General features: G+C 42.1%; 1 protein-coding gene across 1 annotated transcript in view; it reads right to left on the reverse strand.

The window, feature by feature from the left end:
- Nucleotides 1-16,201, reverse strand: part of cip2a (cellular inhibitor of PP2A) — a 95,772-nt gene extending 79,571 nt beyond the window's left edge. Inside the window, 3 exon segments of the mRNA XM_083653921.1 lie at nt 3,920-4,067; nt 9,780-9,902; nt 16,163-16,201. Of these exon segments, the coding sequence (XP_083510047.1) occupies nt 3,920-4,067; nt 9,780-9,881 (250 nt within the window). The 5' untranslated portion in view covers nt 9,882-9,902; nt 16,163-16,201.
- Between the last annotated feature and the right edge of the window lie 1,119 nt (nt 16,202-17,320).

Below are 17,320 nucleotides of genomic sequence, written 5' to 3' on the forward strand. Positions count from 1 at the left end.
TCTGGCTGTTTGAACACAGCATCTGGTTATTCAGAGTACTACACTCTGGCTGTTTGAACACAACATGTGGTTATTCAGAGTACTACACTCTGGCTGTTTGAACACAACATGTGGTTATTCAGAGTATTACACTCTGGCTGTTTGAACACAACATGTGGTTATTCAGAGTACTACACTCTGGCTGTTTGAACACAGCATGTGGTTATTCAGAGTACTACACTCTGGCTGTTTGAACACACAGCATGTGGTTATTCAGAGTATTACACTCTGGCTGTTTGAACACAGCATGTGGTTATTCAGAGTACTACACTCTGGCTGTTTGATCACAACATGTGGTTATTCAGAGTACTACACTCTGGCTGTTTGAACACAACATGTGGTTATTCAGAGTACTACACTCTGGCTGTTTGAACACAACATGTGGTTATTCAGAGTACTACACTCTGGCTGTTTGAACACAACATGTGGTTATTCAGAGTACTACACTCTGGCTGTTTGAACACAACATGTGGTTATTCAGAGTACTACACTCTGGCTGTTTGAACACAGCATGTGGTTATTCAGAGTACTACACTCTGGCTGTTTGAACACAGCATGTGGTTATTCAGAGTACTACACTCTGGCTGTTTGAACACAACATGTGGTTATTCAGAGTACTACACTCTGGCTGTTTGAACACAACATGTGGTTATTCAGAGTACTACACTCTGGCTGTTTGAACACAACATGTGGTTATTCAGAGTACTACACTCTGGCTGTTTGAACACAGCATGTGGTTATTCAGAGTACTACACTCTGGCTGTTTGAACACAGCATGTGGTTATTCAGAGTACTATACTCTGGCTGTTTGAACACAACATGTGGTTATTCAGAGTACTACACTCTGGCTGTTTGAACACAACATGTGGTTATTCAGAGTACTACACTCTGGCTGTTTGAACACAACATGTGGTTATTCAGAGTACTACACTCTGGCTGTTTGAACACAGCATGTGGTTATTCAGAGCACTACACTCTGGCTGTTTGAACACAGCATGTGGTTATTCAGAGTACTACACTCTGGCTGTTTGAACACAACATGTGGTTATTCAGAGTACTACACTCTGGCTGTTTGAACACAACATGTGGTTATTCAGAGTACTACACTCTGGCTGTTTGAACACAGCGTGTGGTTATTCAGAGTACTACACTCTGGCTGTTTGAACACAACATGTGGTTATTCAGAGTACTACACTCTTGATGTTTGAACACAGCGTGTGGTTATTCAGAGCACTACACTCTGGCTGTTTGAACACAGCGTGTGGTTATTCAGAGTACTACACTCTGGCTGTTTGAACACAACATGTGGTTATTCAGAGTACTACACTCTTGATGTTTGAACACAGCGTGTGGTTATTCAGAGCACTACACTCTGGCTGTTTGAACACAGCGTGTGGTTATTCAGAGTACTACACTCTGGCTGTTTGAACACAGCATGTGGTTATTCAGAGTACTACACTCTGGCTGTTTGAACACAGCATGTGGTTATTCAGAGTACTACACTCTGGCTGTTTGAACACAACATGTGGTTATTCAGAGTACTACACTCTTGATGTTTGAACACAGCGTGTGGTTATTCAGAGTACTACACTCTGGCTGTTTGAACACAACATGTGGTTATTCAGAGTACTACACTCTTGATGTTTGAACACAGCGTGTGGTTATTCAGAGTACTACACTCTGGCTGTTTGAACACAGCATGTGGTTATTCAGAGTACTACACTCTGGCTGTTTGAACACAACATGTGGTTATTCAGAGTACTACACTCTGGCTGTTTGAACACAGCATGTGGTTATTCAGAGTACTACACTCTGGCTGTTTGAACACAACATGTGGTTATTCAGAGTACTACACTCTGGCTGTTTGAACACAACATGTGGTTATTCAGAGTACTACACTCTGGCTGTTTGAACACAACATGTGGTTATTCAGAGTACTACACTCTGGCTGTTTGAACACAGCATGTGGTTATTCAGAGTACTACACTCTGGCTGTTTGAACACAACATGTGGTTATTCAGAGTACTACACTCTGGCTGTTTGAACACAACATGTGGTTATTCAGAGTACTACACTCTGGCTGTTTGAACACAACATGTGGTTATTCAGAGTACTACACTCTGGCTGTTTGAACACAACATGTGGTTATTCAGAGTACTACACTCTGGCTGTTTGAACACAGCATGTGGTTATTCAGAGTACTACACTCTGGCTGTTTGAACACAGCATGTGGTTATTCAGAGTACTACACTCTGGCTGTTTGAACACAACATGTGGTTATTCAGAGTACTACACTCTGGCTGTTTGAACACAACATGTGGTTATTCAGAGTACTACACTCTGGCTGTTTGAACACAACATGTGGTTATTCAGAGTACTACACTCTGGCTGTTTGAACACAACATGTGGTTATTCAGAGTACTACACTCTGGCTGTTTGAACACAGCATGTGGTTATTCAGAGTACTACACTCTGGCTGTTTGAACACAGCATGTGGTTATTCAGAGTACTACACTCTGGCTGTTTGAACACAACATGTGGTTATTCAGAGTACTACACTCTGGCTGTTTGAACACAACATGTGGTTATTCAGAGTACTACACTCTGGCTGTTTGAACACAGCATGTGGTTATTCAGAGTACTACACTCTGGCTGTTTGAACACAACATGTGGTTATTCAGAGTACTACACTCTGGCTGTTTGAACACAGCATGTGGTTATTCAGAGTACTACACTCTGGCTGTTTGAACACAACATGTGGTTATTCAGAGTACTACACTCTGGCTGTTTGAACACAGCATGTGGTTATTCAGAGTACTACACTCTGGCTGTTTGAACACAACATGTGGTTATTCAGAGTACTACACTCTGGCTGTTTGAACACAACATGTGGTTATTCAGAGTACTACACTCTGGCTGTTTGAACACAACATGTGGTTATTCAGAGTACTACACTCTGGCTGTTTGAACACAGCATGTGGTTATTCAGAGCACTACACTATGGGCACTCTGTCTGAAGAGATGGAGCAGCAGAGTGCCAAGAGCAGATGATCAGCTAAAATGGCTAAAATAGCTAACTGCTAGCTAATGGCCTGCTTTCTTAAAATGTATTTTCATAGGCATATTGTTATAGTATGATCAGTGTTTCCCCAATATCCCTCCCATCTCTAAGGCAGCATTTGGATCCTGATAGAGCAGTGCTGACCAATTTGGGGCCCGCGGACAAACTCTGTTTGTTTTGGCCCGCCACGGATTTGGGGATTTCTTTTATTTTTATTTTTTATTTTTTACCGATTTTTTATCCAGAATGCAACTCGGGCAAGTTATCAGATATCTGCACTGATTGCAAAGGGTAGACAAGCTTTTTCATGTGGTGACTTTGTGAAACAGTGTCTGAATGTGGCTGCGGATACTGTGTTCACTCCTGAGATTGCATCCCTGCAAATTGTCATGGCAAATGGACAATAAAGCTGATTTTCAAAGTACCTTGAGGATTTTTCAAGTTGTGAATTAAGTCAAATTTCTCTCTTGATTACAAAGGTGGAAAATGCAACTGTTTTTAACTGGGTGTTTACTGATTAAATGTTTAAGCTCCCCACAAATGCAGATGTTTTTTTAAATATATATAACCAATTGCAAATTATTACAATTACCAAACAGATAAAAAGTAGATTATTATATTGAAATGTTATTTTAGATTTAGAATGTTAATTTTCTATAAAACACAATACATTTTAATGTAATTCCACAACGTTTATTTTTGGCCCTCGGCCCTCCACCCAGATTGAGTTTTGGCCCTTCATGGGAAAGAATTTGGGCACCCCTGTGATAGAGCAATAGATGTGATATGCAAGCAGACCGTGAGCAGGTCCACACTAACCTAGCTGTGCCAGCAGAGAGATGATGGTTCCTGTGAGGACAGGGTTGGTGTTTGGGTCCGCTGCCATCTCCACCAGCCCACTCACACACTCACTGGGCAGCACCTGGCCTGAAGACAGCAGCTGGTCACATTTAAGACCTGAAACCTCCTGGAAACACACACAGACACATTGTTAGTGAAGCTGAGAGACCTCCTGGAAACAAACACAGACACAGCATTAGTAACAGTCCATTCCATTTGCATAATTTGGGAATTAGGAATATGGCAGTTGTTGAGTGACGTCACACTGGAGTTGTCAGCGTTCCATTTAAACAGTTGGGAAACAAGCCAGGGTTAGCTTTAGCCAGGCTAGCCATTGTTAGCAATAACTGTTGAATCAGGGTCCATAGACATTTTGACCAATGTATTTCCATGACTTCAAAATGAATTTTTAATGACCAAACATTTTGTGAAGTCTCGGTGCATACATGAGAAAGTGATTGAGTTACGACATTCTACTTTAAAATGTCACTAGCCTACACTAGGCATGGGTCGATTTCCGGTTTTACCGGTTCGGTTCGGTATACGAGCCCAAACCGGTTTGATCACGTGCAAACCGAAAAAACCTTAAAAAAAAAAAAAAAAAAAAAAATCGTTTTTTTTTTTTTTTTCCCAGTCCATTCTGATTGCACTATTGTTCGTATTAGCCTCTTCTCAAGTTGCACTAGTAGGCAAAAGATTTATTTTGTTTATTATGTTGATGTTTGAAGAAAAGTTAAGCTGAATAGTTATGAGAAATAAAAACAGTGTGTTGTTACAGTTAAAAGGTTCTGCTTATTTGTATTCAGTGTTCGTGCTGGTTGGCAGCATACCAGCTTAGAGGTGCATTATCGCCACCAACTGCAGCCGCTTTGATACGTTTTTTTGGGGAATATCGAACCGGTTTCAAAATGTTCAAACCGACCCATGCCTAGGACCTATATTGTGTGAATTTGTGAGTTTTGAAGTTTATAAGGCAGCTCAGCTGTAAGCCAATCCATTCTGATTGCACTGCTTGTGTTTTTATTAGCCTTTTCTCAAGTTGCACTATAGGCAGCAGTCTTATTTCATTTATTATTTTGATGTTTAGAAGAAAAGTTGAGCTGAATAGTTATGAGAAATAAATACAGGGTGTGTTTGTTACACAGGTGTCCTGCTTCTTTTTATTCAGTATCATTGCTGGTTGACAATACCAGCTTAGAGGTGTATTATCGCTATCAGGTGGACTGAAGTTGCACTACAGACAGTTATGGGCCACACTCGGGAACCCTGCTTTAAAAAAAAATTTTTTTTTTTTTTTTTTTTTTTTTTAATTACAAAAAAAATCGGTATACCGGTTCGATCCGGTTTAGACGGCAATATCGAACCGGTTTTAAAATTTTCAAACCGACCCAGCCCTAGCCTACACTTCACTTACTGTAACGCAGCCTTTAAAAACAGGATCACCATATAATGACCATATCCAACATCTAAAACCATATATAGTCCATGGGCCAGACCAGATTCCGCTACCACTCAAGGTGGCAACACTTGCTTATAATTTTCGATAAGATACATGTCTGTAGATGATATTTTGGTATGATAGCCATTCCTGAATGGTAGCTGACACCTAGTTATCAGCTCATGAAGTTAACCACTCCCTAAAGTAAATTGCATTTTAGATGCTGGTGCATATCCTGGTTAGGGTCATGGTCAGGACATTTTTCAATATGGTGTTTGGTCCCATTTTAAAGGAGACCTTCTTAACTTTCATTTAAGGCCAGCAGTGCATTTTTTGGACAAATATAGAAGTCACTAGAGCTCTTCAAACTGTCAATGACACACATTTTTCAACAATTTTCGCCTAAACTATGTACCTTCTTTTAGCCCTGTAGCATCAAGGAACATCAGAGACACAAAACACAAAACCTGGAATACTCTCAAGACTCCATTGATTCAGGAAATGTATAATATAGCCATACTATTTCATTTTGAGATGTGATTGTAGGCCTTAAATTAGAAGAATGACTTTGGCAGAAATCTGGCATATTATGGCCCCTATTCTCCCACAGGCCTTCGGCGCTAAAACGGGCCTTCGGCGCGAAAAAACATGCCTTGCGCCTGCCTCGGGAAGATATCAATATGGCTTTACGCTGCCAAATGCGCTTTAGGCCGAATGGGCGTGGCGCACTCCCTGAATGGGCGAGAATGGGCGTTTCGGCGTTAAATATCGGCCTAATGATATCTTCCCACCTGGCGTAAATTTAGCGCTTTTGAAAACCAGGCCTATTCAGTGCACTGGTTGCGTGGAGCGCTCCCCTCTGGCTCCCCTCTGGCTCCCCTCTGTCACCCTTCTCTGTGTCACTCTCTCCCTCTCTCCTCAGTCTGACAGGCACAATACACTGTCTCTCTCTGACTCCCTCGCACAGACAGACACAACACACTTCCCATAGGAAAAAGCAGTTGTAGTTCACTGCCTGTGAATGTCCCAGCATGCAATGGGCTTCTCCATTTCGCTACTAAATAGGAACCAAATGAGCCGAAATAGATATAAAGGTCGATTTAAATAATGTTTAATGGTAACACAACCTGCAATTGTAGAACATTTCAATATTGGACCAAATAAAACATCATAATAGTCTCATAACACAATATTGATGTAAAATCGATATATTGCCCACCCCTAATATTGAGTGCCAGAATCTACCTCCCAATGATGCAATTCACAGAAAAACATCATTATTAGATTTCATTGATTATCAATCACTGCTTTCAACTTCTTTCTGATGTAAATGTGTCCTATGAAGTTAAAGGAACAGCTCACCCTAAAATCAGAAAAAAAACATTTTTTCCACTCACCTGCAGTGCTATCTATCCATCTTTATAAAACGGCTCTCTCAAATCAAGCAATCTGATTGGTTCACAGCCATTGTATAATTCCAGTAACCAAGTTCAATAACCCATGGCCATGGGTTATTGGTTGCCATGGCAACTCTCTTACTAAAAGGCAGCGCTGCGCTCGAGCCAAACAGCTTTCTCCTGATCTGCTGTAGGAGGGTCACTAGTCCTTACAATGAGTCATTATGGACGCATGATGGCGCAACTCTCTTACTAAAAGTACCTCAAAAACAAAATGGCGGAGACAGCTTTCAGATCCTTGTGAATCGATCTTCGCTTATAACTTTACTAATACTTCGCAGAAAATGATGTTTTGTACAAGAATAGACGCGGGCTAATGTCTTAACCCCTCTCTCGCGCGCCCTCACTCTTAACCCCGCATTTCTAAATAAGACGTAACGTTACTTGGTGTCGGCATACGGCTCTGGTGTCGGGCTTTGCAAAAAGCTCTCAGCTTCTCAGCAAGCGCCAGGATTGGCCAATGTCGACTTCAGTCTCCAGAACGATCCAATCAAATCACCCGCACGTCTATCTTCTTGCTAGAGGTCCCGCCTTACAGTAGTGTTTCAACTGACTCTATCAGACCATGCCAGTCGGACTTATAGTATTATTATTATTATATTATTATACTTGGAAACCGTTTTATAAAAGCAATATAGCACTCGAGCTGCGTGGTGTTGTGGAATATATCCCGCTGATAAGCTGTTATCCCACGAGGCCGCAGGCCGAGTGGGATAACAGCTGAGAGGGGAAATATGTATTTTGGATTTTAGGATGATCTGTCCCTTTAAATGAGCCTGAGGTCAGTTGTTTATGAATTTGAATCACTCATTTTCACTCTTGTAGGAATTCAGGTAGCTTAAATGCCTTGTTGTGTTTGACTCTAAATCCAGGGATCCACTTTAACTTGACCAACCTGTTCCTGCCCTTTTGAGCACTGATTAACTGTAGCCTATTAGAACAATGCTGCTATGCTGATATCATTTATTGATGCTGCACAGCCATCATGTCATTTTACACCAATCATTAGATCAGGGTCAGTGTTCTTAAAGCTTATATACCAACCGTGATTTGATGTCAACTATACTTTTGTGTGATTTCTTTGATATCTTTGCAACCAGATCACTTATTAAGCAGCGTCATGAGTGACGCAGTAACGTTACTTGGCAGAGGGTCTGCGCTCGTACTGAGCGCATTTCCTCGTCAAACTGACGGTAAAAATGTTTGCTTGTCACAAAATAAAACTCGTTTGACGACTTATTTGAGGGAATGTACCGGTAATCATGTTATTGATCACATTCGCTAACCTGTTGCTCTTTGAACAAGTCGGGATGTTTATGGGCGTGTCACCCGCGCACTTTTAAACATCGTTTTACAGACGGGCTATGTTGTGACCGTGGGCTTCCACGTAAGCAAAAATATTTCCATATTTCGCTTTTTGTGCACGTCCAAGACTCTGTGTGGGGTCAGAGCAGCCATGTTTGTTGTGTTGATGCTAAGCACTGAATGAGTGAGAGAGGGAGAATGCCCACAGCTGGGAGAAGAGCACTCGGCAGTGACGCTGCATGCTGCGCACACACACACACCTCCACACACTACTGCGCTGTCATATAGGCTACATGTAACGTTACATTATTTATTTTAAAAGCACACAAATTATTTTAAACAGCGTAAATGAACGTCATGAAAATATTTATTAAACAAATGTCCATGACTTTCCCAAAACTTTGGGGGGTTTTATTTTTTCCCATAACTTTTCCAGAACCTGGAACTTTGTTATTTTAAATTTCCATTACTTTTCCAGGTTTTGTCATGAACCCTGGTTGATTCCACGGTATTTTGTGCATTCGTAAGGTTACTCTGACGTCATGCAAGCAAGGGAGGCAGGAAAGGATTCGGAACTGGGGGTAACGCGCCATTCAAAACAATGAGCGCGGATGTGAATTTTGTAAATAAACAAGACACGTCGTACGTGGTCTGAGCTTCGGTTTTTAGCCCGAATATTACAATTCGCCACTGATTCATAACATGTTATAGCAGTTGGGCACACTTAGTGACAAGCAAGACAACAGTAAAACAGACAGGTTTTTGTATTGAGTTTGGCGTAGTGGGCGTAACCCATAAGAGAGCGAGCCCCGTACCTCCAGCGTTGCGTAGCAACAAGACAGGAAGTCCAGAGTCACCTTATGAATACAAACACTGTAGCAACATGTCCACAGATAGAAGTTAGACGTACTGTGTGTACAACTGATTTAATGAGACACAACAGAAAGTGCTAATAAACAGTATTTACTACAATTTTAACTACTGCTGAAGGGCAGAGCTTGGATTTTTGAGATCGGGGCTGGTCAGACCGTGACGTCAGACCCATTGTCTTACATCAGCAAGCTTCCAGCGACGGAGGATGTAATCTACAGCTGGCTACCGCGAGACGAGGTGAGGGTGACCCGAGTTTGGCGGAGAAAATCTGAGGGCAGGCGACGTCACATGGGGCGTTCGTTCCCGAGTCCTGACCTTTGAACTGTGAAATCCCCAGGTCCCAGTACAAATGGATGTATTTATAAAACACGGGTGGCGCGAAAAGCCAACTGCCCTCGGGAAGACGCTATAGAGTTCCTGCAGCAACCAAGAACATCTACAAAAAATCGCTCATACCAAACGCAATAAATCTGCTAAATTCATAAACGTCAGACTCATCCACATCAGAACCATGTCCGTTATCGCTGTCTGTAATGTGCTGTTGTCCTGTTGTCTTGTTCTATGTTGTATTATGTACCCTATCATTTCCTGTGCTGTGTACTGTGTCTGTGTACTGTACTTTACATGTGTGCAAGCAAACCTGTGAAGCCAAAGACAAATTTCCACATTGTGGACAACAATAAATTGAATTGAATGCACTATTAAGCGGAGGCTGTGGGCTATCATGGTGGGTGATGACACACATCAGTGAAGGAGGCACGCTCACCTCCACCTGCTTCTGGAGCTGGGCGGTGTTGTGGGCTGTCTTGCTGCCCCTGTACTGCTGAATGGCCAGCAGGAGGGACTTCAGACACGTTGTCATGTCCATCCTGTCAAAGTGTTATTTAACCTGGTGAGATTTAAAGAGAGACTTTGGCCAAGACTGCATCAATTAAACATACATAAAGTCACAGATATATTACAGCAAAAATAAATAATAACTGACAACAATCTGACAGACATTGACAACATAAATGGATGGACGTTAGCTTACTTCCTGTTGTATAGCTGAGAGCAACAGAATTTCAGTGAAACACTTACATCATGTCAAATGCAAATTCAAATCAAGTGCAACTGGTCAAAAATAATCCGTGTATGTTGTGTTCTTTCGTTTTTCCGTTTCAAAACCAAATCGGAAAAACCAAATAACGGTTTCGTTTTTTTCTTTTTCCGTTTTGAAACCAAAACGGAAAAACGGAAAATCCAAAAACGAAAAAACAGGAGGGTTTTCTGTTTTAAAACTAAACGGGAAAAGGGGAAAATCAAGTTTTATTTGTTTTGTTTTGTTTCTGTGATATTTGGATATTTTTGGAAACCCCCGTGAATGCTGGGAAAACGAGGAGAGGAGAGGAGGATGCGTGACATTTCGCGGAAGTTTGAGTCTCAGAAAACAGGAAGAGAGGAGTATGGTCTGAAGTTTGCTTGTTACTTTTTGACAACTTATTGCAGTTATGACCGCACTTGAACCTTATCATAACTTGATCCACGAACTGTTTGAAAGTGGACAAACATACTCCGAGATCAGTGCCGCTCTGCAGCGTTTTGGTGCTCCGCGCTGCTCAGGTTAGTAACGTTATTTCGTTATTTTTTATGTTGTTTGTCGTTTTTATGTTGTCCTCTCCATGTGGCCATGCTTTCAAACTTATATCAGCTAAAACAGATGTTTAGGTAACGTTACATTAACGTTAGCTTGCAAGCTAACGTTAGCTTTCAGCTGTTATATTTGAGGCAAACCTGCCGCTCATGTTGTGGTGTTGTACAGTATAACGTAGCGACTAGCTAGCTTGTCTGTCTGACCGTCTGCATGTCTCTTTGTCTGTCAATCTGTCTACCTGACTGTCAGTCAGCAGATAGACAGACAGTGAGACAGACAGTCAGTAGCCTACATCAGTCAGTGACTAACTGACTTTCTGACTCTGTCTGCACGACTGTCTGTCTCACTGTCTACCTGACTGTCTGTCTGTCTACCTGACTGACTGTCTACCTGACTGTCTGTCTCACTGTCTACCTGACTGTATGTCTGTCTGTCTGTCTACCTGAATGACTGTCACTCAGCGTCTCTCTGACTGACTGTGTGTTTCGCCTGTCTACCTCACTGACTGATGTCTGTCTGCCACTGACTGTCTGCCTGACTGTCACACTGGATGTTATGTAATTTAGTGTATAGCTTTCCATTGTTGCTTTGAATTTGACATTAGGCCAGCCATGACAATAGAGGCCTCTTTTAGGTCTGTGACCTCTGACCCCTTTTGTTTTTGCCCATAGTCTTCTGCACGGCGCAGCCACAGTCTTCATCACCAGTGTCAGGCCCAGTCTCCTGAAAGGTTCCGCCTGTGTGGTGTCCGGGCCATCGTCCAGGGTTGCTCCACCCTTCGGCCCAGCCTCCTGGACACCCTCTACACCTGTTGTGCCTGTTCGTCGCTGCCCAGGCCACATCACCTGCTCACTTCCTGCATGGGGCGACTACTTAATTTGAACTATACCTCAACATCCTGGACTCAATCTCCCAGAATCTTTCACACCATCACCTCTCACTCACCTCATTAGTGCCCACGATCAGGATTTGATTACCCCACCTTCATAGCCTGGGTAAACCCAGCCTCCACATGACCTCTATCATCTATCATACTATCAGCACCGAAGAAATGTACACTACAGGCATAGCCTGTGACGTCACGTTGAAGGCTGGGTTTACCCAGGCTACCACCTTCATCCTGCCTTTTATAAATGGTTATACTTGCAACCAGGGTCTAAGCTGATATATTTCATACATCTTTGTACCAGCTAACATCCATGCCTCTACATACATGCAATATTATTAGTCTAAAGTTTAGACTTAGACTACCAACCAGCAAATATCTACAAATAAAAGCTGAGAGGACTATCAGCATATCAACTTCTTGGTTTAACAGTCTACATATAAAATTGTATTTTTTTTTCTTTTACCAAAAAGTCGTTCTACTCTTACAGGCAGGGCTATGTCAAACATGGACCATAGACAAGTAGCTAGTGCCAAGTACTGTAGCTTAAAAAAATGACCAGCAGGTCAATTCACACTCTTACATAAAGGTGGCTATGTGATAGACCAGTGGTTCTGACCCTTTTGCTTTCAAGGACCCCTATGAGGACCACAATGGAATAAGCCTTTGGGCTTTATTGTGTTTTCATCCTCAGCGATTCTTTTATTTTAAATTTCTCTTCTATGTTAGTGTGTTGGCAAGATGTGCCCTTTTTAATCACCAAATAAAACCATACCATAATTTAGTCCCCAAATTAGGGCCACTGACCCATTTGATTGGGGGGGACTCTCACACACAAATCTGAGAACATTGTTATTATGTAATTTTGTCCAGAACTCCATAACTGTGCATTGTAGAGAGAGATATGAGGACCGCAATGGAAACAAGCCAGTGCTTGAAATAGCCAGGCTTTATTGTGTTTTTATCCTTGGTGATTGTCTGTACCCTGTATCTTTGTTGACATGTCACCAAAATAAATAAATCAATCAATCAATCAAGATATGACATATTTGCTGGTGCCTCTGTGTATAATCTAGAGCAGTGGTACTCAGCCTTGCCCTACTCAGGAGACACTGACAAAAACAAAGCTTTGAAAGAGCCACAATCCAAGTCCCTTTCCTCCCATTATTTTATTAGATTTGTATTTATTTATTTTAAGTAGCCGCATGTGGCTCTAGAGCCTCGGGTTGAGTATCACTGATCTAGAGAATGAGTGATATTGTACCAGCCTTAAGCTATACTCTGTATTCCTCCGCTTGCAAGCTATAATATATTCATCTGAGACCAACCTCTGACTCCAGAATCTTTATTCAAGTATTTTACATCATGCAGTGTCAACTTTTGACCATTAAAGCTGTTTGGCATATCATCATGTCTACTAAAATGTACTGACTGCATTTGTAGTCAATTCTAAATACTTGAGGGGAAAGGGTGGGCATTGGACCTTTGTAGACCATATTACAGTAGCTATCATTTAGCACAATTTTATCTGTAGCTGATATCCATCCATACCTTAATTGCCTGGAGAGTTTGGTCTTCACCTGCTTTATTTGTAAAGGATCTTAAGTGTATGATTTGGTGCTGTATAAATACAATTGCCTCACCTATATTTTTTTAATTCAGCAAATCAATAATCAGCTGTGTTCAAAATCAAATTTAGTATCCATTTTGTCTGTTTAAACAATTGACACATATTCAAATAGTATTTGTAATTTACTTTGAACAAACATATCTAATACATGTGGCAATGCATATTTTGAACAAGCATATACATGCGGCAATAATACATATTAGGAAATGTAAACCTTTTAAATAAAAATAAATTAAAAAAGACCAAACTGTCTTGTCTTATCCGAACTCTGCATCATCTATTCAAATTGCTCCTGCCAGAACTACCTTTTGTATAATAATCAATTGACCGATGACCAAAAGGGTGGACAGGGTGGAGTGACCTGACACGGCCTAGAGTGTGTTCTATTGAGTGTGATCAATAGAACACATGAGAAAAAATAGATTAACAGAACCTTTAAAGGAACACTGCAAAGGATGAAGGTGGGGCATAGATTGAGGTGGGGTAATTCAATCCTGATTGTGGGTACTAATGACGTGTGTAACTGGCAATGGTGAGAAGTGATGTGAAAGATTCTCTGAGATTGAGTCCAGGACGTTTAGCTTGGGTTTTTGAACAGCTGCCGCTTCAAATGGTACATTTATTTGAAACAGATACACAAATCACAAGCTGGTCTAGTTAAGTGTCAGTTGATGTATAGTTCAAATTAAGTAGTCGCCCCATGGAGGAAGTGAGCAGGTGATGTGGCCTGGGCAGCGACGAACAGGCAGGTGTAGAGGGTGTCCAGGAGGCTGGGCCGAAGGGTGGAGCAACCCTGGACGATGGCCCCAATGACACAGGTGGAACCTTTCAGGAGACTGGGCCTGACACTGGTGATGAAGACTGTCGCTGGGCCGTGCAGAAGACTATGGGCAAAAACAAAAGGGGTCAGAGGTCACAGACCTAAAAGAGGCCTCTATTGTCATGGCTGGCCTAATGTCAAATTCAAAGCAACAATGGAAAGCTATACACTAAATTACATAACATCCAGTGTGACAGTCAGGCAGACAGTCAGTGGCAGACAGACATCAGTCAGTGAGGTAGACAGGCGAAACACACAGTCAGTCAGAGAGACGCTGACTGACAGTCAGTCAGGTAGACAGACAGACAGTCAGGTAGACAGTGAGACAGACAGTCGTGCAGACAGTCAGAAAGTCAGTTAGTCACTGACTGATGTAGGCTACTGACTGTCTGTCTCACTGTCTGTCTATCTGCTGACTGACAGTCAGGTAGACAGACAGTGAGACAGATTGACAGACAAAGAGACAGGCAGACGGTCAGACAGACAACCTAGCTAGTCGCTACGTTATACTGTACAACACCACAACATGAGCGGCAGGTTTGCCTCAAATATAACAGCTGAAAGCTAACGTTAGCTTGCAAGCTAACGTTAATGTAACGTTACCTAAACATCTGTTTTAGCTGATATAAGTTTGAAAGCATGGCCACATGGAGAGGACAACATAAAAACGACAAACAACATAAAAAATAACGAAATAACGTTACTAACCTGAGCAGCGCGGAGCACCAAAACGCTGCAGAGCGGCACTGATCTCGGAGTATGTTTGTCCACTGTCAAACAGTTCGTGGATCAAGTTATGATAAGGTTTAAGTGCGGCCATAACTGCAATAAGTTGTCAAAACGTAACAAGCAAACTTCAGACCATACAACTCCTCTCTTCCTGTTTTCTGAGACTGAAACTTCCGCGGAAATGTCGCGCATGCGCCTCCTCTCCTCTCCTCGTTTTCCCAGCATTCACGGGGGTTTCCAAAAATATCCAAATATCACAGAAACAAAACAACAAAACACATCTTGATTTTCCCCTTTTCCCGTTTAGTTTTAAAACAGAAAAACCTCCTGTTTTTTCGTTTTTTGATTTTCCGTTTTTCCGTTTTTGTTTTAAAACGGAAAAAGAAAAAAACGAAACCGTTATTTGGTTTTTCCGATTTGGTTTTGAAACGGAAAAACGAAAGAACACAACATACACGGATTAAAAATGCCTGCAAGTTGCAACCACTGCGTTTTGGAGATGAACTCCTAAATGACAACATAGTTTAGAACTACAATAGTGGACGCGCGTTATGAACTGAGTTTAACTGCTGGTCTGGAGTCAGCTCGAGTAGAGCTGAGCTGACATGGCTCTGCCTGAGTGGGTGGAACTCGTTGGTTTACGGTACGTGCACATCATGAAGCGCTCGGCCGCTTGCCTCCTGAAAAAGCCGCTTTGACGCTGCATCTTGATAGGCTGTCTTGCTCTATTTCCGTGTCTGATTGGTCAATTTGCCTCGCGCCCCCTGCCGCTGGAACCGCCCACAGCGTTTCACTGTGGCAGACTAGAGGCGGCTTGTCTCCGAGCGGCTTCACGCTCGCGGGGCGGGACTAGGGCGGGACCTTTCGTTGAAGCTACCCAATGACAGCTCTTCCTACACATTTGCTCCCCCCACCCTCCTGTGTAGCTCGACCTGAGAACGTTTCTACAGGCTACAGCTCCAAGCTGGAAGCTGGTTTCCACGCCCACAAAACGCTGCGACACAGCGGAAAAGCGAATTTGCCATTGTAGATGTGCACGTACCGTCAGCGGGTATGACAACTGGTCTGGAGTCAGCTCGAGTAGAGCTGGATACATGCATTTGAGCGTCACTAATCACAACACACAGCCGCCGCGAAGTGACCAGTTTCACTGTCAGAATTTGGTCCATTTCCATTTGGTCCAATAACATTTAGAAAGCTAGAAGTGCCGCATGATTAAATTACTTTAGCCCATTCAAGTTAGCAGACTCAGACAGAGCAACTCGAGGGCTAAACCGAACAACTACTCCCATCACTGTACTACTAACGTTAGCAAGCAAGCTAGTGTTAGCTTATGTTATGACAAGTTTCCTGGCAGCACAGCAGCTGTGAGCCCACGCCCAGCTTCCTAAATCACGTGTTTGTCGTCTACATAAGTGCATGACGGTAATATGTAATATTTCTTGACTTACTTTACACTGTGCTGTTCTCTGCCTGTACAGGCTATCCCCTCTCTTCTCCTCCTCCTTCTTGTGGACACATGAAACATCAACAGAGAAACGCTTCCTTCCTCCCGCTTTCAACTTCGAACATGGAAGGAACGATCCATGTATGAGGAAGGGGTGCGATACACGACTTAATTCACATTGACAAAGCTCATCTCAGTCGATATCCTAGATAAACACATCCTTTCTAATAACGTGAAATTTCACGCTCTCAGAAAATGTAATTTGAGCAATGAATGTGTTATATGCGATAGATTGAGCGAACTGAAAGTGCAAGCCCCCTCTAGTCTGTTTACATGTCTAGGTCTCAGACGAGGTCTCGCGAGAATTGAAGAATTGCATGGACGTGACTAGTGTCCTCTGGCTCTGGACCTGACTAGCCAGTAGGGGGGAGGCAAACGCAGGCAAACCAACACGCACAGATGACAACCTGTGGAAATTAAATGTGAATGAATTTTGTATTGTACTGTATTTTGTTGAACACAGCATCATTATAACCTTAAAATTAAATGTTCGGTATTTTCAATATGAGGCACACAATCTATTACACTTTATTGTAAATGTATTCTTAAACAGATTTTTTTCATGAATAACTCTTTTAATGTCTCTTGATTTAGATATTTCAGACACACTAAAATTGCTCAAGAATAAGAAAGGCACACAATATCAAATTGTACAATGACATTATTGTCTAACTGATTGTATATTCTCTAAAAACCCAATATTTATTCATCATATTATGTTTTAATTGATATTTTTTGCATTATGTTAGTTAGACAGTGGTTAGTTAGTTCGTGCTATATTCATTGTTAGCTTGTATTAAAAACGTAAATAACTTTTTTCTCATTGTTTGTTTCATTGTCCATTCATTGTGTGTGCGTGCGTGTGTGTGTGTGTGCGTGTGTGTGTGTGTGTGTGTGTGTGTGTGTGTGTGTGTGCGTGTGCGTGCGTGCGTGCGTGCGTGCGTGCGTGCGTGCGTGTGTGTGTTGTGCTCTCCTCTCAGAGTTCACTGCACACAGTCTGTCACTGTCAGCACCATAATCATAATCATCATCATCATTAAAAAGGGAGAAACATCAGTGATGTCATAAGAGCAATCATCTATGACATCACTGAATCTGTCAT

The sequence above is a fragment of the Poromitra crassiceps genome, assembly GCF_964638095.1.
Source record: "Poromitra crassiceps genome assembly, chromosome: 2".
NCBI lineage: Eukaryota > Metazoa > Chordata > Actinopteri > Beryciformes > Melamphaidae > Poromitra > Poromitra crassiceps.